Below are 24,903 nucleotides of genomic sequence, written 5' to 3'. Positions count from 1 at the left end.
GGCCAAAACAGTCTCGGGTTTTTATTCTGTACACAGCAAAGAGTTAAGTTCAGCTCAAAACTATGCGCACTCGTTTTTAAACTGGCCTTTTCCCTCTACATGTGCACAGAAATCCCGGATGCATTTATGAATTTGTAAAAGCTTTAAGCCATTAGCTGGAAAATAAATAAAGATGGCGAAGATGAGGCCTTTCAAAGTGGCTTTCTTGGGGAGTGGCGTCCATATTGGATCGCCACGTGTCTCCCTTCCCCCACCTCCTTCTTAGGGGGAAGATTCAGTAATGGTCTGGCATCTGTTTTTATTTTATTTATTTTGCAATTTTTATTTTTATTTTTTTATTTATTATTAAGGAAAGAAAAAGATTGGCAGTTGCTGATCTTCCGGGGAGAGTTTATCATCTAAGGGGATCTTATTAAACCTTTAGGGATTTTCTCTGGGTCAAAAGTCTACTCTTTTCCATCGCTTTGAATCGATGGTGCCCACTAGTGGAAACCAGGGACATGCCTTTCTTTTTACCCTTACTCCTTGCGTCCTGAGGGACTCCTTGAGCCCACCGAGGAATTCCTTGTGAGAACAGAGAGGTGCCCATGTTGATGTGGGAGCTTCTCAATTTTTTGCCTCCTCCGCGTAAGCCTCTGGGACGTATAAACCCCGTGCCAGGTCAGCCCTGAGTTTCCGTTGCCTAGGACAGTTGTCTCGTCAACAATCTCTGTTTGCCCAAAGGCCCCTGCTCACGTATCATAGGTCGGGATGTATAAGCCCCATGCCAGGTTAGCGACCACTAAGATAAAGTGAGCTCAGGGTTTGCGAGAGACGTGACTAGGAACCAACCAGAGACAAGTTACTCCTCAGGGTGATTCAGAGATCTCGCTCGGCCAGATCTCGGTACCTTTAACCCTTCCCGGATCGGCGAGACGAGTGCTTATTAGCGGACTGGAGGTTGAATCGAGAAGCTCAAAGTGTAGGAAATCCGTCAAAGGGCACAAAAACTCATTCTCACAAGGAATTCACTCTCTCTGAAATCTTGTCTGAAAAGATCATCTGCAAAACTCAACTACAATCAGATCATACTCACGGACGGGCAGCTCCGCGGCGATCAAGTGACAGAGTCTTCACTCGCGGCGTTCCGCGGCGACTCAAGAGGGTGTCCGGCCGGACCGATGTGCAGATGTTCCCCGGAGAGCCAACTCTCGTGCCCCACGTCTAGGGCGCCAATATTTCCCCGACCTGCGGGGTCTTCTAACGGGGGTACCGAGGCAGCGCACCTAAGGGAATGAAAACAGACAAGGGACGCAGAGAAAGGAGGCAAGACAAACGGGTTTCTGATCAAGCCTCTAAATTTTATTTTTACAGCACTCCTTATATGTGGTTTCTAGAAGGGGAGATGTCTGGGGGAGATGGGGGCTGAAAGAGTTATGTGGACTTAGATAATTGACTAAGGTTGTTAAGGGGGCTAACTATAGATAAAGAGTTTGGCAGTTAAAGGGCAATTAAGGAAAGAATGCTTCGTTCTCAGAAGAGAGGAGGTGGGCCTGGTTTCTGTGAGTTTCTGTTTAGATAACTTGCTAAAGTAAGGTCAGAGTTAACCCTTTGACCAACTCTTGGCTCCGGACAAAATTGTCCTAACAGTCTACTAGAAATGGAAGAAATGTAGAAAGCATCCATTTTTTTGTGGCAAATGAGAGCAAAGAGAAGCTTTGCCAAACACCAGAGAGCCATGACCAGAATTTAGGTTCCCAATCTTCAGACCAAGGTGCTTTCCACCTTACTCAGCCCCTCTGTTCTTCCCTGGAAGAGCTGGGAAGTGAGCGTCAACACAGTGTACTGCAGCCAGAGCATAGACTTTGGGTCAGATAGACCTGACACTGTTATAGTTCACCTGTGATCTTAGGCAAATTACTTAATCTCCCTGATTCTCAGTTTCCTTATGTATAAATTTGAAGCCCGATGCACGAAGATTCGTGCCAGAATGGGCCTTCCTTTCCCTGGCTGCTGACACCACTTTCGCTCTGGTCTGGAGCCGCCTTTCTACCTTCCTACGCTGCTCAGAGGCCCAGAGCGGCTGGGGGTGGGGCAGGACGCCTGCGTTGTCACCATGGCGATGATGCAAACGTCCCACCCTGTCCCCAGTCGCTTGGCAGCTGCGTATGCAAATTAACCACCATCTTTGTTGGTTACTCACTCCTGATTGGTTGTGGGTGTCACAAAGATATGGTCAATTAGCATGTTTGTCTATTATTAGGTAAGATAGGCTTAATAAAACATACATACCTCAGGAGATCAAAGACAACCCAGAAGATATGAGGATTATACAAATGAAAAGAGAGGAGAAGAACCCCAACAAACCTGTAAATAGAGTGGGGTTGGGGGTGATGAGGGAGCATTAGTAGTGGGAGAATTGGAACAGGAAGCCATCATGGAGTAATAGGGATAGGTGTGGATTTTCATATGACTCTCAGCCCAGAAGTCCCTGAACACCCTGCTGAAAGCCACAAATGCTCCTACAATCATTGTTACATCAGCATCACATGAAGAAGCCTTTCAGCATCTCAGCCCAGGGACTTTTCCATCTTTACTGTCTGAGGCCAAAGCCATCTTTCTAAGTCCTTCCTTATTTCCCCTTTGTAAGATTATTTCCAGACATTCCAAAAATATCTACTCCTCTGTTGATATTTTGCAAGAGCTCTGATCTTGCTAAATAGAACATAAAATTATAAGCAGTCAGGTTGAGATAAAAAGTGGGGGGCAGGGATCCCTAGCCAGGATTTTGAAAGACATCCATTTTAGAGGGCACTCATACAGAAGATGGTTTGTTGGGGAGAGGAGTGTGTATATCAGAGGCAGGAAAATCAGTTAAGAAACTGGCACAAGCATGACATTTCTAAGAAGCTGAACTAGGCAAAGCCTCCTGACGTTTCCAGAGTGGATCCTGGTGCCTGGGCTATTAGACCAGGGGCATGGCCAAGTACACTCCACTACAGAAGCAGATCCAAATGGCAGGTAAATGGAAACTCAAGGGAGTTGCTCTACGAGAGAAGGACCACAGGAATTCTCTGTACTCAATCAGAATGAGAGGAAAGAAATCCTAAAATATGATGTTGGAAAGGCTAGATGATCTGCTATAGCTAGAAGACTAAAATAGTATTATACATCAGTCTTTGATTTAGTCACCACAGTGAAAGGTCCTTTGCTATATCACAGACCCAGCATGAGTTAGGGCAAAGGTTAATTTCAGATATGAGAGACAAGAGACACAGAGCGGAAAGCAGGGGCTATTTGCTTCCTGATCCCTGACTATCAAATAATTAAAATTCTTTCTTAAATTCATATTTGCAACCCAAAGCATATATGTGAAGTTTAAAATGTGCCAGGGTATGGTTACTTTGCTGACTGGTAGCACAAACTACCAGTTATATGCTGTTTCCACCAGTCTACCTGCCACTTTTTAACTGTACACATCAAGTATTTGCCCTCAGGCTTCAGACCTCACAACCTCTGTAAGAACAAGTGAGCTGTGTCCACTTTATGGGAAAACATCATCTATGTCATTTTTTAAAAGCTGATCCAAACAATCAAATCAGTCCTCTTTTTTTTTTAAGGGTTTACTAATATTTTCTCTAGTTTTAAATTTATTTATTGAACTCTTTTAGTGTGTCAGAATTTGAGACTCTATCAATTTTAAAAGAAAGAAAAGGATTGCTTTTTTAACATTAAAAATAAATCTGTTTCTGTGTCCAAACCAGCCATGCATATTATTAACATGTATGAGTGTTCTCAGGGTTTAAGTAATCTTGGATTAAAAAAAAAAAAAAAGTGCTGTAGCAAGACTAAAAGAAACAAGATGGCAGGTCAATGAGAATTTTAAAAACTTTCATTGTCTCAAAATAATTGCTTATATCCAGAACTTACTAGCAATGGTTTGTTTGTAGCAGAAAATATCGGTGAAATATGAAGAAAATCTTACATTAGGGTATTAAGCGTTGGAAACAATTTTCAAATCTTCCCAAACCTATGTAAGGAAGAGATGTTGCATCATCATCATCTTCATCTCTATTTTTTTTAATCCCACCATGTGCCAGGAAACTTATTAAACAGTTTACATGTATTATCTTGGGAAGAAGAGAAAAGGCGGCATCATCTTGTAGAAGTTTAATAACTTTTCTTGAGAAGCAAAAGGAGAACCAAAAAGAAAGCATACTGAAGTAAGATAGTATGAGAATATAGAGAAGACAAAAGAATTATGAGAGCAGTGGATTGGTGACCAACCATTTTGTTGTATTGGGGCAGGATGTGCAATGGTAACCCAGACTGTCCTATACGAAGGCTCTGGTATAAGTGATCATGAGGAAAGAACTGATGGGGAAGAACTGGTGGGACTCAGAAATAATTTATCCTAAAGAAAGAGAGAACCCAGGCATAGATGTTTGATTCAGGAATCATGGAACTATTGTCAAATGGAGTAAGTAGATTTTGAGGAAACCAGAGTATCTGTCACTCGGCTTATTGTCTAATTCACATTTAACCCGAAGATGGAGCCAGTCCTAAGAAAGTAGATCCAAGAGATGAATCATGGTGAGGTCAGGCAGGCCCCTCCAGCCACCCCTAAAACAAATCTACTCCTGGGCTCTTCAGTTATGTGAGCCAATAAGTCTTTTTTTCTCTCTCTCCCTCTCCTCTCTTCACACCCCTTTTTATTCCTCGAGTTGATTTTATTCCTTAAGTCAGACTTTCTGTTCTAGACAACAAAATGTTCCTAATTGATACATTACAGAATGGAAAAGCCTTGGCCCGGCTGAGACTAAAGGCACAATCAGTATTTTCAGGCCACTCTCTTTCTCTCTTCAACTTTATTTTTGGCTCAGATTTCTTGCCTGCTGATATCCTCTCCTATTATAGGCAGGTTCCTTCAATGCAGCTGGGAAAGGTGGCCACAAGCAGCTCCAGCTTATGTTGTCCAGAGTATCTTCTCTTTTGGATCCAGCAGAATATCCTTGAGAGGATGCTGATTGGGCTTGTTTAGGTCACAAGTTTATCCCAGGAGCTATGACCATGACTAGGGATTTTGGACCTTATTCTCTCTTGTTCCCTCCCCCAATTCCTAAAGGAACAGAATCAATCCAAACTTAAATACATGGAATGGAGGAAAGGTGGTGTAATGGTTGTTGGTGGTGTCCCATCCAGGACCCCATCACCTGGCCAATGCACCTCTTCCCCAGGTGCTGTGAATGTTGACTGATAACCCACAGCTGCCCTCTCTCTGAGACTTGCCCTTATTCATACAGGAACCTCCTCCTCTAATTCTATCTTCATTTAAAACTTGGTTTTATCATCGACGGACACTTAAGTTGTCTCCTTGTCTTAGCAATTATAAATAACACTGCAGTGAACATGAGGGTGCATATATGTTTTCAAATTAGTGTTTTAGTCTTCTTTGTGTAGATATTCAGAAGTGGGATTGCTGGATCATGTGATGGCTCTATTGTTAATTTTTTTAGGAACCCCCATACTGTTTTCCATATTGGCTGTACCAAACTGCATTTCCACCAACAGTGCATAAGGGTTCCCTTTTCTCCACTTTCTCACTGACACTTGTTATTTCTTGTCTTTTTGTAATAGCCTTTCTACCTGGTGTGAGGTTTTTGCTTTTTAAAAAATTTTTTTAATTTCAAGAAAAACAATTTAAAATATAACATTACATGCAATAAACATTAAATATTTCAAGAAAAATGCTTTTAAATATAATATTACATGCAATAAACATTAATATTTCAAGAAAAAATATTTCAAATATAATAATATTCCAAAACTGTACTAACATAGTATAATACCACAAAAGCTTTAGGAAATAATAAAAATCTGCAAATAACAGGATTACTTCTATTATATTCTAAAATATTTTTTTCCTGGCTCTATTTTTGTTCATCAGTTTATGTTGTTCATTATATTCCACAAATGAGTGAGATCATGTGATATTTATCTTTCTCCTACTGGCTTATTTCACTTAGCATAATGCTCTCCAGTTCCATCCATGCTGTTGCAAATGATAAGAGTTCCTTCTTTTTTACAACAGCATAGTATTCCATTGTATAGATGTACCACTGTTTTTTAATCCACTCATCTGCTGATGGGCACTTGTTTCCAAATCTTAGCTATTGTAGATTGTGCTGCTATGAACATAGGGGTGCATATATCCTTTCTGATTGGTGTTTCTGATTTCTTGGGATATACCAGGTGTATCATTTAATAATGCAGATTTTTTAATCAAAGAAAACACGATAATTTCAAGAAAAACATCAAAAGTGCTTTATTCAAAGTAATGTCTATCGCTAGCTACACATTTCCCCCATCTTTCAGGTAAGTTGTGGATACTGTCCCAATAGAACTTTTCTTGTTTTGAGGCAAACCATTTAGAGACCCAATTTTCCACTTCTTCGTACCTTTTGAAGTGCTGCTCAGAAAGTGCGTGTGCCATCGATCGGAACAAGTGGTAATCTGAAGGAGCAAGATCTGGTGAATATGGCGGGTGGGTTAATACTTCCCAGGCAAGATCTTTTAACGTGTCTTTAACTGGTTTTGAAGTGTGTGATGGTCTGTCATCATGAAGCAAAATTACTTTGTTGTGTCTTCTGGCCCATTCTGGTCGTTTTACGATCAAAGCGTGGTTCAAATTTATTATTTGTTGTCGGTAGTGATCAGTATTAATGGTTTCACCTGGTTTTAGAAGCTCATAATACACCACACCTTCCTGATCCCACCAAACGCAGAGCACTGTCTTCTTTCCGAAGCGATTTGGCCTTGCAGTCGATGTTGATGGTTGACCTGGATCAACCCATGATTTTGTTCATTTGGAATTCTCAAAATAAATCCACTTTTCATCTCCAGTCACAATTCGATGCAAAGAAGACTTTCTTTCGTGCCGTTGAAGCAACATTTTACTGATGACTTTTCAGTTTTCCATTTGTCTTTTGTTCAGTTGATGTGGCACCCATTTTCCTTCCTTTAAAATCTTTCCCATTGCTTGTAAACGATCGGAAATTGTTTGCTGAACAACGTTTAATCTTTCTGCAAGTTGTTTTTGAGTTTGACACGCATCTTCATCCAATAATGCTTGTAATTGTTGGTCTTCAAACTTTATTGGTTGACCTGGATGTTCTTTGTCTTTCACATCGAAATCATCACTTTTAAAGCATTTAAACCAGCATTCACAAGTATCTTGAGATGGAGCATGTTCACCATAAGCTTCCCAAAGTATATGATAACTTTCAGCAGCACTTTTCTTCAAAATAAAGTAATGAATTAAAATTTCCCACAAATGTTCTTTTTTTTGGCACGAAATTCGACATTTTTAAGTGTAAAAATATCTATGATGTTAACACCTTCAGAAAATTTGGCATATGAAGTTTTGAAGCTTGTTGTCAATACAACAAAATAGCATACATATCAAATCGCATATATATATCAACATATGTGTAACTCCATCTATTGAAAAAAATCCACATTATTAACCAGTACACCTGGTATTCCTAGAAATGGGATTACTGAGTCAAATGGGAGCTCCATTTCTAATTTTTTGAGGAAACTCCATACTGTTTTCCACAGTGGCTGCACCAGTCTGCATTCCCACCAACAGTGCATGAGGGTTCCTTTTTCTCCACATCCTTGCCAGCACTTGTCATTTCTTGATTTGTGGATGATAGCCATTCTGACAGGTGTGAGATGGTACCTCATTGTCATTTTGATTTACATCTCTTTGATGATTAGTGACATTGAGCATCCTATATAATAAAAGCCTAATATGCTAAGGGTCCAGTCGTCTGGTTGTCCATTCAACCAATCAAAGCATAATATGCTAATGATATGCTAAGGCTGCCAACCACTCGCTGTGCCATGCACTGACCACCAGGGGGCAGATGCTCCAACCAGTAGGTTAGCTTGCTGCTGGGGTGTGGCCGATTGGGACTGAGTGAGATGAGCCAGACATGCCCTGGAGCCCTCCCACGGTCCCTCCCCAGCTGGCCAACCTCTTGCGTCCCTCCCGGGCCCTGATTGTGCACCAGTGGGGTCCTTTGGCCTGGCCTGCGCCCTCTTGCAATCTGGGCTGAGGGACCCTCCCCCCACCCAAGTGCACGAATTTCATACACCAGGCCTCTAGTGTTTTCATATGTCTCTTGGCCTTCTGTATGTCCATTTTAGAAAAGTGTCTATTTAAGTGTTATTGGATGTAACATTGGCAAATATGTTCTCCCATGCAGTGGGGTCTCTTGTTGTTTTGTTGATGGTTTCTTTTCTGTGCAGAAGCTTTTTATTTTTATGTAGTCCCATTTGTTTATTTTCTCCTTAGTTTCCATTGTCCTAGGAGCTGTATTGGTAAAGATATTGCTACGACATATGTCTGATATTTTGCTGCCTATGGATTCTTCTAAGATTTTTATGGCTTCCTGTCTTACATTTAAGTCCTTTATCCATTTTGAGTTTTGTGTGTGTGTGTGTATAGTGTAAGCTGGTGGTCTAGTTTCATTTTTTTGCATGAATCTGTCCAATTTTCCCAACACCATTTATTGAAGAGACTGTCTTGGCTCCATTGTATGCTCTTGCCTTCTTTGTCAAATATTAATTGAACATACTGGCTTGGGTCAATTTCTGAATTCTCTGTTCTGTTCCATTGCTCTATATGTCTGTTCTTGTGCCAGTACCAGGCAATTTTGAGAACAGTGGTTATGTAATATAGCTTGATGTCTGGTATTGTGATCCCTCCAACTTTGTTCTTCTTTCTCAGGATTGCTTTGACTATTCAGGGTCTTTTTTTATTCATGTGAATTTTTGGAGAATTTGTTCTAGGTCTGTGAAATATTCTGTTGGTGTCTTAATGGGGATTGCATTGAATCTAGATTGCTTTGGGTAGTATGGACATGTTAATGATGTTGATTCTACCAATCCATGAACATGGTATATACTTCAATTTGTTTATGTCTTCTATCTCTTTTTTCAATGTCCTATAGTTTTCTGAGTACAGGTCTTTTACCTCCTTAGTTAACTTTATTCCTAGGTATATTAATTTTTTTTGTTGCAATGGTAAATAGGAATTTTTTTTTTTAGTTTCTCTTTCTGTGAGTTAATTATTGGTGTATAAAAAGACCATAGATTTCTGGGTGTTTGTTTTGTATCCTGCTACATTGCCAAATTCATTTATTAAGTCTAGTAGTTTTTGGATGGAGTCTTTGGGGTTTTCTATGTACAATATCATGTCATCTGCGAATAATGACAGTTTGACTTCTTATTTTCCAATTTGGATGCCTTTTATTTCTTCTTGTCTTATCGCTATGGCTAGCACTTCCAGTTCTATGTCAAATAGGAGTGGTAAAAGTGGACATCCCTGTCTTGTTCCTGTTTTTAGGGAAAATGGTTTTAGTTTTTTCCCATTGATGTTGGCTGTAGGTTTGTCATATATGGCCTTTATCATATTGAGATATGCTCTCTCTATTCCCACTTTGCTGAGAGTTTTTATCCAAAATGGGTATTAGATTTTGTTGAATGCTTTTTCTGTGTCTATTGATATGATCATGTGATTTTTGTCTCTCAATTTGTTTATGTGATGTATCAGGTTTATTGATTTGCTAATATTGTACCAGCCTTGCTTCCCTGGAATAAATCCCACTTGATCATGGTGTATGATCTTTTTAATATATTGCTGGATGCGATTTGCTAATATTTTGTTGAGGATTTTAGCATCTATGTTCATGGTGAATATTGGCCTGTAGTTCTCTTTCTTTGCAGTGTCTTTATCTGGTTTTGGAATTTGGATAATGTTGGCCTCATAAAAAGAGTTTGGAAGTGTTCTTTCCTTTTCAATTTTTTGAAATAGTTTGAGGAGTATAGGTGTTAGTTCTTCTTTAATGTTTGGTAAAACTCCCATGTGAAGCCATCCGGACCTGGGCTTTTGTTTGGTGGAAGTTTTTTAATTACTGCTTCTATTTCATCAGTTGTTATTGGCCTATTCATGTTTTTTTATTCTTCCTAATTCAGTTTTTGGAGATTGTCTTTTACTAAGAATTTGTCTATTTCATCCACATTGTCCAGCTTGTTGGCATATAGTTTTTCATAGTATATTCTTATAATCCTTGCCGAGCAATTTAATTTTTCCCAAGTTAGGGCTGTTATGAAAACTACAGGCCCAGTGCATGAAATTTGTGCACTCGGTGGGGAGGGGTCTCTCACCCCAGCCTGCGCCCTCTTGCAGTCCAGGAACCTTTGGGGGATGTCCAACTGCCAGCTTAGGCCTGGGGGGAGCAGGCCTAAGCCATCAGTTGGACATCCCTCTCACAGTCTGGGACCCCTCGCTCCTTACCGCCCACCTGCTCACTGCTCCTTACTGCTGGGCTCACTGCTCCTTAGCGCTGCTGTGGAGGCGGGAGAGGCTCCCGCCACCACCGCTGTGCTCGCCAACCGTGAGCCCAGCTTCTGGCTGAGCGGTGCTCCCCCCTGTGGGAGCACACTGACCACCAGGGGGCAGCTCCTGCATTGAGCATCTGCTCCCTGGTGGTCAGTGCACATCATAGCTACCGGTTGTTCCGCTGTTTGGTCAATTTGCATATTTTATACAGGATACTGTTGTTAACATTTGTTTAAAAAAAAAATTAACAGGCCAATAAATGGGTGCTATAAAAATGGAGTCATTTGCCCCCATGATAGCAAACCAAAACTTAACTGCAACCTCTCCCAGAAATGTGAACTTCAAAAAATTAATCTGAAATTTCTAATTAGCACCAGTAAGGTAATTTGCATAATAGTACCCTACCATTCTCTTTACCCTCCTCCCCTTAAAAAAGATGACCTGGCCCCAAACAATCCTTTCTTTGGTTTTTCAAATAACTCCCTTGCCCCATCCTCTTTCTTCTTATAAAAACCTACTATTTTGTACCATTCCTTGGAACACCCTTCTAGTTGCTAGATGGGGTACTGCCTGATTCATGAATCACTTAATAAAGCCAACTAGATCTTTAAATTTACTTGGTTAAATTTTGTTTTATAACAGATTTGGGGGCAGTGATGCAATCAAAGGAGATTTCCAGTGGCGTCAGGGAAGAGAAACATGGGCGTGGAATCCAGGAACCCTTTTGAGTTCACTGTCTTTCTCACCGTTTCTGGGGCTGTCTGTAAGTTCCTCTCAATTTTGAGCTCCATTCTCTTTGCATTTAAGCTCCCGATTTAATTGGCTTTCCCTTTCTGGGTAGGTCAGCTTGAGCTGGTTCAGGGGTTCTCCCCAGAACCAAGCCCCTAACCTTTCAGACCACAATTGCCAGGGCTCAGTAACATTGCTTAGTTACTGACAATATTGTGGAAAACCCTGGCCCTTGATTCTGCTCCCAGATTCCATGTTGGGAACTGTTGGTGTGGTAGCAGCTGCAATTCTCCATTTGTTTGGAATCAGTCCACAGTCCCATTCCTATGATTTGCTGGTTCATTTCTTTCTCTAATCCATGGTTCCACGGGAATTGTCAGTGGTGTCCACAGAGCCTTTTCTTGGCCAGGACACAGTAATATCTCTTGGTTATTGCTGATATGTTTAGGTGCACAAATTTGTTTGTCTTTTTTTTTTTTTACAGATAAAGGTTAAGGGAAATGGCATCCTTTATATCCAAAAAATTTGACAACTATAGTCCCAAAAACTGCAGATATTTAGCAAAATGGCAAAGTATTAACAATGGTCATTATAGGGAATATTCCAATTAGACAAAATTGTTCACTTAAGAAATGCACTTGAGAGCAAAGGATGCCAGTTAAACAAAAAGAAATGGTATGGCTACTTTAATTGATATGCAGAAGCTTACAAAAGCCTTCTTACTCCAAAGTGCTTTCATTGAAAGATTCATTGCAAAATGCTAATAATAAAAAATTAAAGATATGAAAGGTATCTAAAACAACACCTTAGGCCTCCTCATTATATCCTTCCCAGTATCAAAACACTGGCCCAGAAATTGATGTCTTAATTGTAATCAACTGGAACACTGGAGAAGAAACTGTCCTCAAGATCCTTTGCAAATTCTCCAATGCCTTCACACCTACCTTCAAAGGAGGGCCACATAGAAGCCCCTCCTAAAATTGATGGGACCCTTGAGAGATTTTCTAGAAAACTGATATGCTATTCTCTTAAACAGACAACAGGAAACAGAAATATTTACTATTTGTCCTGGCTAAAACCTGATAAGATATTTGAAAAGAATTAATAAACTTTGATCACAAATTTGGTCAAATTGGAAGCTGATATTCAGAGCCTGGTAGGAATATTTTTTAACACCTTCCCCCCTCCGCCCCCGCCCCATGTTAAAACTAGGAAAGAACCATTCCAACAATAAGTGGATGGGTGGGTCATTGCTTTGATATTATTCAGGCTGCAATCCAGTTCTTGGGGAACTGGAAACACTATCTTTGTCTTGCACATCTCTGTAAAGCCAGAAATGTGGCTCTAGTGGTTCAAAGTTGACCTGATAAAAATGACACACACACACAGACACACACACACACACACACACACACACACACACCCATTGCCAGACTTTTGCCATCCTGATGTTCTTATAACATGGTAATAGTGTGCTCCAAAAGTAGAGTGTTAAGATGGGTAAACAATGTCTGTAAATTACATGAACAGTCAGGGCTATGGGATACAACCATCTGCTGATCCCTTGTTGTCCATGCTAGTATGACCAGCTCCTGTAAGTCTTTAATGTCTTATAATACAAGTCTATTGTCAACAGGTTAAAGAAGCCTTACCAGATCCCAATTCAAAGACTCCTGTTCATTACAGTCTAGAGCCTGGTGCTGGTATTCCGGAAGCATCATGAGAGGAAGACAGCCCATGAGCCCCATTAGAAAGGACCTTTCCAAGTGCTCCTGCTACAAAACTGAGCTGTGGATGTGCATCAGGCTCTACCTGACATCTGGTCCTGTACAGACACTGGAGACCTCCAAACCAAATTGATTAAGAAGAGAAGGAGCTGACATCAATTAAAGTGCTTCTGTTCAATCAAAGGATCAAGACCTCCCACTTCACCCAGCAGGGTGTAGCTCAGTGGTTGAGCAATGACCCAGGAACCAAGAGGTCACCAGTTCGATTCCCAGTCAGGGCATGTGCCCAGGTTGCTGGCTCAATCCCCAGTGGGGGTGTGCAGCAGGCAGCCAATCAATGATTCTCTCTCATCGTTGATGTTTCTATCTCTCTCTCCCTCTCCCTTCCTCTCTGAAATCAATAAAAAAAATATATTTAAACAAAAAACAAAAAAAACTTAAAAAAAAAAGAGAGAGACTTCCCACTTCAATAAATTTGGAGGATTTCCACCTTCTTTTACTTTCCTTTACTCTAGCATTGGCCTGGAAAGCTAACACCATCATGCATCTCGCAGGCCATTACTAAGAGGATAACCTTTCAGATTGCTGGATTGTTATCAAAGATTCCAATTTATACATAATTAATGAGCTAAGATTTTCCTCCACCCATTAAGAGTCCTCAACAGCAGCACCCATTTTTACAAGGCATTTAGGATGACTCTTTGTTTCAGGCTAGAAGAGTCTCTTCCCATATGTATTAAAAATCTAACTGACCCCTGGTTTGAAACAGGTATATGCAGCAATTCCTGAAAAATGAGTCTATTCACAGTTCCACCATAGCACACAGGCAGGCAATGCCTCTTAGATTATCTAACTGTAACCCTAACTTCACAAATGAACTGGGATTCCTCATTGGTCAACTTCTCTGAATTTACATTGCTGAGTTAGAAAGTTCTTACCAGGAGGCTTCATTTCAAATTTTAAAAGGACCTTTGGCAGGTCCCTACTTCCCTGGTTTAGGAATAAATACAAATGAGGCAGAAATCTGCTGTGAAAGCAATAGCTACCCCTCACGCCCCACCCCAATCATTACATTCTCTAGCCAAAGTTGTTCTTGATAATAGAATTACCTTCTATTATATTTTTGCTGAGCAAGGAGGTGTCTGCTGTGTCCAACACCACCTGCTGTACCTGGTTCAACACTCCTGGGGAAGTTTAAATGCATGTTCACAGCTGCTAACTACTCAGCAAATGACCTCCCTAGGGCTGGAGTACCTGAGAGGGAAGAGAAAGTGACAGTCTTGAAAGTTGTGGGCCTGGGGTCATAGCCTCTGAGAGTTCCAAGATTCAGCACAACGTCATGACCCAGGATTACCACACAAAGGATCGGCAAGAGCTGCAAGAACTAGAGAGTGGTAGCTGAGAGTGGCCCTCATGCCTTAATTTTTTGTCCCATCTCCCAGGCTGAGTTTGATCAAAAGGGTGGAATTGTTAAAAATGAAAGAACAAGCCCAAAATGGAGTCATTTGCCCCCCATGACGGCAAACCAAGACCTAACTGCCAGATCCTCTTCTAGGAATGTGAACTTCAAGCAGTTAATAAAAAATATCCTGATTAGCACTGGTAAGATAATTTTCATGAGACCCCTGCCACTCCTTTCCCCCTCAAATAAAAGATGACCTGGCCTGAAACAATCCTTTCTTTTATATTGCAAAAGCTCCATTGCACCCCACCCCCTTTCTGTCTATAAAAACTTTCCATTTTGTTCAACTCCTCAGAGCACCTTTCTATTTGCTGCCCAATTCACAAGTCATCTAATAAAGTCAATTGGGTCTTCAAATGTACTCGCTTGCCGAAACCGGTTTGGCTCAGTGAATAGAGCGTCGGTCTGTGGACTGAAAGGTCCCAGGTTCGATTCCGGTCGGGGGCATGTACATTGGTTGCAGGCACATCCCCTGTAAAGGGTGTGCAGGAGGCAGCTGATAGATGTTTCTAGCTCTCTATCCTTCTCCCTTCCTCTCTGTAAAAATTCAATAAAATATATTTAAAAATATATATATACTCACTTGAATTCTGTGGGTGTTTGTTTTGTGCTTTTTTTTTTTTTTTAACACATTCTTATACACATGTCCTGGTATACACGTACACTAGGGTTTGTTTATGGGGTCATGGGATATGCTTAGCTTCTGTTTAATAGAGAAAGGCAAACTTTTCCAAAGAAGCTTGTTCCAAATTAAACACCCACCAATATGTATGACAATTTCCACTGAAAAGTAGATTTATCCCTGTAGTATATAGAAATGACACATTTACCAGATCACTCACTGTATTAGTTTCCTAAAGTTGCCGTAGCAAATTTCCACGAATTCGGTGCTATATTGTAGTAAATACGATGAAAACGAAGAACAGGTACCGTGAGACAGAATGGGCATTGGAGCTTCACTGTGCCTGGCCCACCTCCAGGCCAGCTCCCATCATACCTTGTTCTAATTGTCTGAACCCTGGGGTTTTTATGCCTTGGCCACCAATTCATCTTTTGCCTGACAGCATTTCTCTCTGAACCATCATTCCTAACATAGATAAACTCCAGGTTTGACTCCATTTCCCTCACTTCTGGCCACCCTGCTGACTTAGCATGGGTATGAGTCATTCTTGCTCTAAGAAACAAAGTTCTGAGAAAAATGAGCCAACAAACCGGTGACAGAAAAATAAAACTCCTAACGCAAGGGATTTGGAGCAGGTAGGGGTGGAAAATCACTTTGGAATTATCAGATGAACCTGATCCAGATAAAATACTCCGTGCTCAGATGAACAAACAGATAGGGAAGTAAATAAAAGTACATTTGAGTACTGTTTGAAACAGTGGTGTGGAAATGCCTCCTATACCTTGAGAAAGGCCCTCACAGTTACAATAGAAATCTTGTCACAAAACCAAACCTAAATGTATGGACTGGGACAAAATTAGAAGACAGAATATGCAGCTAATTAATCCAAATTTTCCCTATCACCATAGTCTGGAAAATAAACCATTATATCCTCCAGGTTTCAGGATCTTAGAAGTCCTAAAATGACAGGAAAGGACATTCTGGTGTCTTCCTCAAGCTCAGGGCCTGCCATTTACAATCAAATCTCTGCTCTACCAGCTGCATGATCTTAGGGAGGTTTTTTCTAACCTTACTCTGCTTCTGTTTCTTCATGTGTATAATGTGTCATAATAATGGGCTACTCATCATTTTTTTAAAGCTAAATATGATAGGCATTATAACTTTATAATATATTAGAGGCCCCATGCACGAAATTCATGCACGGAGAGCATGGGCGGGGAGTGAGGGGGAGTTCCTTCAGCCCAGCCTGCACCCACTCCAATCGGGGACACTTCAGGGGATGTCCGACCGCTGGTTTAGGCCTGATCCCTGATTCTACCAATCCTGAGGGATCAGGCCTAAACTGGCAGTCAGACACCCCTCTCACAATCTGGGACCACTGGCTCCTAACCACTCACCTGCCTGCCTGACTAATTGCCCCTAACCTCTCTGCCTGCTTGCCTGATCACCCCTAACCTCTCTGCCTGCCTGCCTGATTGCCCCCAACTGCCCTCTCCTGCTGGCCTTATCAAGCCCCCAACTGCCTTTGCCTGCCTGATCACCCCTAACTGCCCTCCCTTGGGGCCTGATCTCACCCCCAACTACCCTCCCCTGCCAGCCTAGTTGTCCTCAACTACCCTCCCCAGCTGGCCTGATCTCACCCCCAACGACCCTCCCCTGCCAGCCAATTTGGTTCTGATTGGTCAGTTTCTATGCCAGTCAGCATCAAAAGCTCCGCCTCCTAGGCAGCCATTGGCTGTTTACATTCACCCAGATTTGGTTCTGATTGGTCAGTTTCTATGCCAGTCAGTGTCAAAAGCTCTGCCTCCTAGGCAGCCATTGGCTCCTTACATTCACCCAGATTTGGTTCTGATTGGTCAGTTTCTATGCCAGTCAGCGTCTCTGGGCCTATCAACGGGGCCTGATCAGAAAGGTGGGACTGATCAGCAGCCCCAGTGGAGGCCTGGAGAGAAATGGAGGCGCTGCTGTTGGCCAGGCCGGGAGAGAAAGAGAGGCAAGTTCTGATCAATGGCTGCCACAGAGGTTACAGATCAGACCCTACCTCTCTCTCTGCAGGTCTCGCTCCAAGCCTGATCTGCAGCCCCTTAGGCTGTCAGTGCTGGGTCAGAGGCTGCATGTCTGAGATAAAGTGGAGGTGGTCTCTGTGGACTTACAGAGGCTTTCAGAGGCCTGGTGATCTCACCCAGAGGCATTCCAAGACGGCTGAGCCTAGCTAAGCCCCAGCATGGAAAAGACTTCCTTCCTTTACCAGGTCCAAGTGCCTTGCTGGACCCATTTATCTTCCACCTTCCTAGGAAGACATGGTCACAGAATCAAGAGAACAATTTGAATATTCTATTTTTTAAAATAAATATATAAAAAGCACTGGGTAATGCTTATGAACATTCCTAGTCAAGCTTCGCTAAAAGGAAAACTCTGGCTGGCCAGGGAGGCTTTGCCAACCACCTGCCCAACATGAAATTGCATAGTGTTGGTTTTCCCCAGCAGGACAGTAACCCAGTCCCAGGCCCCACACCAGGATTCTGAGCTCTCTTTCCTGACCAGAGCTCTATCCCATGCCTGGTGGTCTTCAGGAAGCTCTAAGAACATTGTAACTTTCCCAAAGGAGCTGCAGAAAGTATCTTCTCTATTTTGTCATCTGCTTCACCACCCAGTTGAGCGCTGAGCACATGAACTGGGGTGGCGACCTGCCTACAAGGCCCCCTCCTCTAGCTGCTTCCCTGGGTGTTTAATGGAAGCTTCAGCTCTGCAGGGACTCTGCTCATGGGGGCCTGATACCTAGGTAAAAGGGGGATCCCTCTGAATTGCCCTGTGTCCCAAACCAGTGTATGACACTGAGTAAGAAGGGTTTCTGGCTGTCGTGGCTCAGTGGTTGAGGGTAGACCTATGAACCAGGAGGTCAGGATTCAATTCCGGGCAGGCCATATGCCCAGGTTGTGGGCTCCATCCCCAATGTGGGCTGTGCTGGAGGCAGCTGATCAATGATTCTCTCTCATCATTGATGTTTCTCTCTCTCTCTCTCCCTCTCCCTTCCTCTCTGAAATCAATAAAAATATTAAAAAAAAAAAAAAAAAGAAGAAGAAGGGATTTTCAGGGGAGAAGAGAGACATTCTGCATGTCTCTACCTGACAGGGTAAGGGTCATTCTAGAAATTCTGATGGAAAATTTGATGGACCCAATCAATTAAATCATCTAAAATTCAAAGAGACAAGCTTCTACCACAAAGAAAAATAAGGCCAGAATTTTTCTTCTCAAAAGAGCCTGAGCCACTATTTGGGAAGGACGTTTGATATTTGTAATTATGGTTTTCTTATTACCTGGCAACAATTTTAAATATCAAGAATTGGGACATAATTAAACACTCAGATATGAACTTGCTACATCACAGTGAAGGTCAACACTGTGACAGTAAAATGGTTAATCTTGGGTTCACAGCTGTGGGGTAGGACAGAAAAAAAAATAGTTTATTTCCTGAAAGCTAAAGACTAGGCTCTCTCTCTAATCCCAGAGCGCATTATGCTGATAAATAAGGAAGCGGTGCTTATTAACAGGAGCTTAATAAGATTGCAGCCCCCATTAAGTAATCCTGAAGACACTGGCCGCTTTCCCCTCCAGCTGTAAACTGCGGTGAGCAACTCCGGGCCATTTCCTGCTTTTCCTGTGGACACGGCTGACCAGGGCACGGAGCCCCAGGAGTCATCTTTCTCCCAGCACACGGATGTGAGAGCAGCACCATTTGCAGGAAGCACAGTTTTGTCCAACATGCTGCTGGGACAGCAAAAGCTGTTCCTATTCGGAGGCTGCAGGGTTTAATTTCCTCTCTTGCCGGTGGAAACGGGCTCAGCCTATAATCCTATTTGATCACAGCACCTGACATTCACCTGAGGAAGGTGGCCGACGGGCAGCCTCCCTGGGCCATGCAGATGGCAGCGCCATTCCTCCAGCCCCAGCAGACAGAGCTCTTGGCCGCCCCACCAACCACAGCAGACAGGTGCGATTAAAACCACTATATAGTTCCTTAGTTCAAAGATGCATATTAGTTTTTTCAGGAGAGGAAAGCACAGTACTATTTTAAGTTGGCCCCAGAATACCACAGAGGGAAGAGAATTTGTTCCAGCAACAGTAATGTACGTTCATTCTGATGCTCTTTTCAGAACCATGTTCAAGTTCCCCTCGGTTATCTCTACCCCTTCAGTATCCTATCTAATAATAGACAAGTATGCAAATTGACCGCACCTTCGCTACACCCAAGCCACACCCACCAGCCAAGCCACGCCCACCAACCAATCAGGACAAGTATGCAAATTACCCCAACAAAGATGGCGGCTAATTTGCATATCAAGACAGCGTGGAAAGAAGCCAAGAGCTGCAGAAGGGAGTAAAGCTTCGAAGAAGCAAGCAAGCCTGGGGGGGTGGGGGGGAGGAGAAGGGAGGAGCGAAGTCAGGGCCGGGGGCGAAGGGAAAAGCAGGCGGGTTGGCAGAGAAGGCGGGGCGGGCGACAAGGGAGGAGCGGAGGCGGGGTAGAGTGCAGCAGGAAATCCCATTGCAGGATTTTTCCTGCAACGGGAATGCTAGTCTAGTATAGACAACCACCTGTATTCCTGAAGCCTTGCGGAAGGAAGGAAGAAGGGTAGTGCCTGAGTGGAATGAAGCCTGGGTGGGGGGTGAGGAGATGGGGGCGCGTGTAGACCAGAGCTGCAGATGCTGAAAAAATGGGTAGAAGCCAGGAAACAATGGAAAGGCAGGCTGCAGTAGAGATACTCAGAGACAGACACAAGAGAAACCCTGCAGAGGAGGGCGGGGAATGGGGAAATACACAGATGGGGATAGAGGACCTTGGGGCTTATATGGAAAGGAGTTTAATATGATAATTAATATTAATTTAGTACCCTGACATTTTTGCAAATATAAGCTCAGAAACACTTTCTATGTTAATAATTCATTATCTTTGTAAATATCATTTTCAAATTGTAGTCTATTGAGCAGATTTGCCAAGGATTATTTAATATATTCCCATTTTGGACTTTTGAATAAATTACCATTTTTTTGCTATCAAGGTTGATGATGCTAGGAATATATTTATGTATAAAGGTTTTATCATAGGATAATTTCCTCATGACAAATTACCAGTAATGGAATTTACTGGGTCAGATGGTATGAAATTTTCAAACTTTTGATAAATATTAGTAAAGTTGTTTTTACTCCCATTAATACTGATGAGAATCTCAGTTTTTCTGCACAAGGAAAGCTTTCTATTAAGTTCCACTTATTCTCTGGAGGGAGATGTTAAGATTAACAGGTATTGCCCTAACTGGTTTGGCTCAGTGGATAGAGCGTTGGCCTGTGGACTCAAGGGTCCCAGGTTCAATTCCTGTCAAGGGCATGTACTTGGTTGTGGGCATATCCCCAGTGGGGGGTGTGCAGGAGGCAGCTGATTGATGTTTCTCTCTCATCGATATTTCTAACTCTCTATTCCTCTCCCTTCTTCTTTGTAAAAAATCAATAAAATATTTAAAAAAAAAAAAAAAAAAGACTGACAGGTATTTTTAGAGATTGACAGGCATTTCTTAGATAGTGGTAGGTAATGCCAAATTGCCTTCCAACTAGGCCATGCTATTTGAATTCCCATCAACAGTGTATGAAAATACTCATTCTTCTATACTCTCTGCAGCCATGGTTATTATAAAACTTCAAATGTCTTCTTTTGTTCAACCTGATGGTCAAAATATCTTATTATTTTAGTTTACACTAACTGCTAGAGAGGCTAAACATCTTTTCATATTACTAGCTACTTATATTTTGTCATCTGTGAATTACCTGTTAACATACCTTGTCCATTCTATTTTGATGGTTCGTATTTTACTTAATGATTTGTAAAAGCCCTCTAAATATGACTAAATTATAGTGCCTATTATGTATATTACAAATATTTTCTCCCTGTCTTCTTTGTTTTTAATGATTTTTATTGTACAGAAAGTTTAAATAGTGTATAGTCAGATCCATTTATCTTTCCCTTTTGGTAACTGCTTTGTCTAGCTTAGGAGGGTCTTACCCAAGATCAGACTGCCCCCTGATGGTCAGTGCGCTTCCACAGGGGAAGTGCCACTCAGCCAGAAGCCCTGAGCTGGGCTCATGGCTGGCAAGTACAGCAGCGGTGGCGGGAGCCTCTCCTGCCTCTGTAGCAGAGCTAAGCATGTCTGACTGCTGGCTTAGGCTTGCTCCCCCGAGGACATCCCCCAAGGGCTTCCGGACTGTGAGAGGACACAAGCCAGGCTGAGGGACCCCAGCCATATCCACATTGTGGGCAACCAGGCTGGCAGGGGAGGGCCATTAGGGGCAACCAGGCAAGCAGGAAGAGGCAGTTAGGGGCAATCAGGCAGGCAGGGGAGCAGTTAGGGGCATTAGGCAGGCAGGAAGGTGAGTGGTTAGGAGCCAGTGGTCCTGGATTGCGAGAAGGATATCCGACTGCCGGTTCAGGCCCGATCCCTACAGGGGGTTTAATAAGGCAGTCAGACATCCCTCGAGGGGTCCCGGATTGGAGAGGGTGCAGGCCAGACTAAGAGACAACCCCTCTCCCCGTGCATGAATTTCATGCATTGGGCCTCTAGTTATAAAATATACTCAGAAGTTTTATTCTAATCATTTTGATGTTTAAATTGGCTATTGAATCTATATGGAATTTAGTTTTGTATATATTATGAAGTGTGATTTTATTTCATTTTTTCTAAAAAAAGATGAACAATTGTCATTTATCACACACTAAAGCCATAGTTTTCTTGGACCTAGTTTCACAGTCTCTAATTATTAACGTCATAATAGCTTTTGTTCTGCTAGAGCAAGTCACTCCTTGATATTTTTCCTGTTTTAAAATGTTATTTGTCTTTCTTACGTATTTACTTTAGTAGATGAACTTTAAAAGAATCTGGAAGATAATTATTTTTTAAATCAATTATATTTTCATTGAGATTACACTGAATTTATATATTAACTAGAGGCCCGATGCACGAAAATTCATGCAAGAGTAGGCCTTCCTTCCCCTGGCTGCTGGCAACAGCTTCCCTCCAGCACCTGAGACTTGGGCTGCTTCCATCCTCCGGCCACCCGTAGGCACCTGGGGCCCGGGCTGGCTTACCTCAGGCTCTGGCTTCATCAGGAAGGACGTCCAGAATGACATTCGGAAGTTGTCCGGTCTAATTAGCATATTACCCTTTTATTATTATAGATTTGGTGATAATTTCTTGGTAATAATATTAAAACTTTTTTATGCATAGAATGTCATTACTCTCCATTTATTTACTTGCACTACTTTTCTATTTCTTCTATTTTATTGATCTCTTCAAATATTATAGTTAATCTTGATTGAAATACAACTCACATACCAAAAAATTCATCCGTTTTAAGTGTATAATTCAGTGGTATTTGGTTTTGTAATAGAGTTGTGTATTGATCACTACTATTTAATTCCAGAAGATTTTTGTCACTCCTTATAGGAACTCCATACCTATTAATAGTCATTCCCCATTCTTTACCTCCCCAAACTCTGGCAGCTACTAATTTACTTTCTGTTTCTATGAATTTGTCTATCCTAGACATTTTCAAAAAGTTGAATTTGTGGCATTTGTGTCTGACTTCTTTCATTAGCATAATAATTTCTTTTTGTTTGTTTATTTTTGTTAATCTTCACCCGAGGATGTTTTTCCATTGATTTTTAGGGAGAATGGAAGAGAGAGGGAAAGACAGAGAGAAACATCCATGTGAGAGAACCTCCAGAACACTGTTGAATAGAAGTAGTGAGAGCAGACATACTTGTCTTATTTCTTATCTAAAGGAAAAAACATCTAGTCTTTAACCTTTATGTAGACCTCTAAAAGATGTCTTTTACCAGGTAGAGAAAGATCTCTCTATTCTTAGTTTATTCAATGTTTTTATCTTCATGAAAGGGTACTGTATTTTGTCAAAAACTTTTCCTTCATCTATTGAGATGACCATGTGGTTTTGTCCTTTATTTTATTAATATGCTATATCACAGTAATTGATTTACTGATGTGAAACCAAACTTGCATTACTGGAATAAACCCCAATTGGTCATGGTACATTATTCTTTCTGTATGTTACCGCTGGATTTGGTTTGCTAGTAACTTGTTGAAGATTTTTGTTTCTATATTCATAAGGGATATTGGTCTATAATTTTCTTTTCTTGTGATGTCTATGAATGGTTTTGGTAACAGAGTAATACTTGCTTCATAGAAGGAGTTGGGAAGTATATCCTCCTCTTCTATGTTTGTGAAGAGTTTGTGAAGAGTTGCTGTTAATTTTTTAATTGTTTGGTACAATTCATCTGTGAAGCCATCTGTGTCTAGACATTTCTTTGTAAGAAGTTATTTTATTACCAATGCAGTCTCTTTATTTGTTATAGGCCTATTCCAAATTCTATATTTCTTTCTGAGTCATTCATGTAGGTTTTTTTATTTGTTGGAATACTACCTATATATATAAAAGCCTAAGTGACCGTCCAACTGTTCGACCATCCAACCAGTAGCTATGATGCACACTGACCATCAGGAAGCAGATGCTCAACGAGGATCTGCCAAGTCACTGCAGCTGCAGTGACTTGGCATCTGTGGTTCTCAGGTGACACACCCGGAACCAGAGAGTAGGGAGCCTGATTCCGGGGTGCATCACCTGAGAACCGCCCTCTTGCAATCCAGGACCCCTCAGAGGATGTCGGAGAGCCAGTTTCAGCCTGATCCCCACAGGCCAGGCCAAGGGATCCCACCAGTGCACAAATCTGTGCACCAGGCCTCTAGTTTTTAATAATATTCTTTAGTAAGCCTCTTTATTTCTATAAAGTCTGTAGTAATCTCTCTTCTTCCTTCCCTATTTTAGTAATGCATGTCTTATCTCTTTTTTTTTTTTTAGTTTACCTAAAGTTTAAAAAATTTTGTCAATCTTTTCAAAGAACCAAATATTATTTTATTGATTTTCTTTATTAGTTTCTATACTCTATTTCACTTACTTTCACTCTTGTCCTTTTTTCCTTCCTTCTGCTTGTTTTGAGTTTAGTTTTTATGCCTTTTTGTTTGTTTCTTATGGTGAAAGGCAAGATTATTGATCTTTCTTCTTTTTCCCTACAGATGTTTATAGCTATAAATTTCCCTCTAAGCACTGATTTATCTGCATCCCATAAATTTTGGTAGGTTGTTCATTTTAATTCATCTCAAAGAATTTTCTAATCTACCTTATGATTTCTCCTTTGACATATTGGTTATATGGAGTATGTTGTTTAATTTTTACATACTTGCTAATTCCCCAAATTTCTTTATGTAATTGATTTGTAATTTCATTTCATTGTGGTCAAAAAACATACTTTGTCTGATTTCAATCTTTTTAAATTAATTGAGGCTTGTTTTATGGCCTAAACCATTATCTTTCTTAGTCTGTTCAGGGTACTATAACAAAATAGCACAAACTGGATGCCTTATAAACAACAGAAATTTATTTCTCACAGTTCTGGAGGCTGAGATGTCCCATACCAAGATGCTTGCAAATTTGGTGTCTTAGTGAGAGCTGTCTCCCTGGTTCAGAGATATTAGTAACTAACTGTTTGCTATGTTCTCACATGGGAAAAGGAGACAAGAAAGCTCTCTGGGCCTCTTTTATAAGGATACTAGGGGCCGGTGCATGAAATTCGTGCACTAGGGAGGGGTCCCTCAGCCCAGCCTGCACCCTCTCACATACTGGGAGCCCTCAAGGGATGTCCTACGGATGGCTTAAGCCCGCTCCCCATTGGGAGCGTGCCTAAGTCGCAGTCAGGCCTCCCTTTGCTTGAGGTGCCCGAGCTGATCAGGGGAAGGCGCCAGCCCCATCACCCCACTGCTGCAGCCATTGCCAGTCACCACAGCCACCAAGGTATTTTCATCAACACAGACTCCAGTCTCTTCACCATGAAAAAATGACAACTTTCTTTAAGCAT

General features: G+C 41.6%; 1 protein-coding gene across 7 annotated transcripts in view; it reads left to right on the top strand.

Moving 5' to 3' along the window:
• Positions 1 to 13,299, top strand: part of CD86 (CD86 molecule) — an 89,228-nt gene extending 75,929 nt beyond the window's left edge. For 5 of the 7 annotated variants that reach the window (XM_054713935.1, XM_054713937.1, XM_054713939.1 and 2 more), the window contains 2 exons: positions 11,033 to 11,153; positions 12,756 to 13,299. In XM_054713935.1, coding sequence (XP_054569910.1) covers positions 11,033 to 11,118 — 86 coding nt within the window. In that variant the 3' untranslated portion in view covers positions 11,119 to 11,153; positions 12,756 to 13,299. The remainder of the gene's footprint in view (positions 1 to 11,032; positions 11,154 to 12,755) is intronic. The other 2 variants (XM_054713932.1, XM_054713936.1) reach the window with 2 other exon arrangements.
• Positions 13,300 to 24,903: the final 11,604 nt, after the last annotated feature.

The sequence above is a fragment of the Eptesicus fuscus genome, chromosome 3 (assembly GCF_027574615.1).
Source record: "Eptesicus fuscus isolate TK198812 chromosome 3, DD_ASM_mEF_20220401, whole genome shotgun sequence".
NCBI lineage: Eukaryota > Metazoa > Chordata > Mammalia > Chiroptera > Vespertilionidae > Eptesicus > Eptesicus fuscus.
Note: the sequence above shows the minus strand (reverse complement) of the source record. Positions and strands in the feature narration are given on the sequence as shown.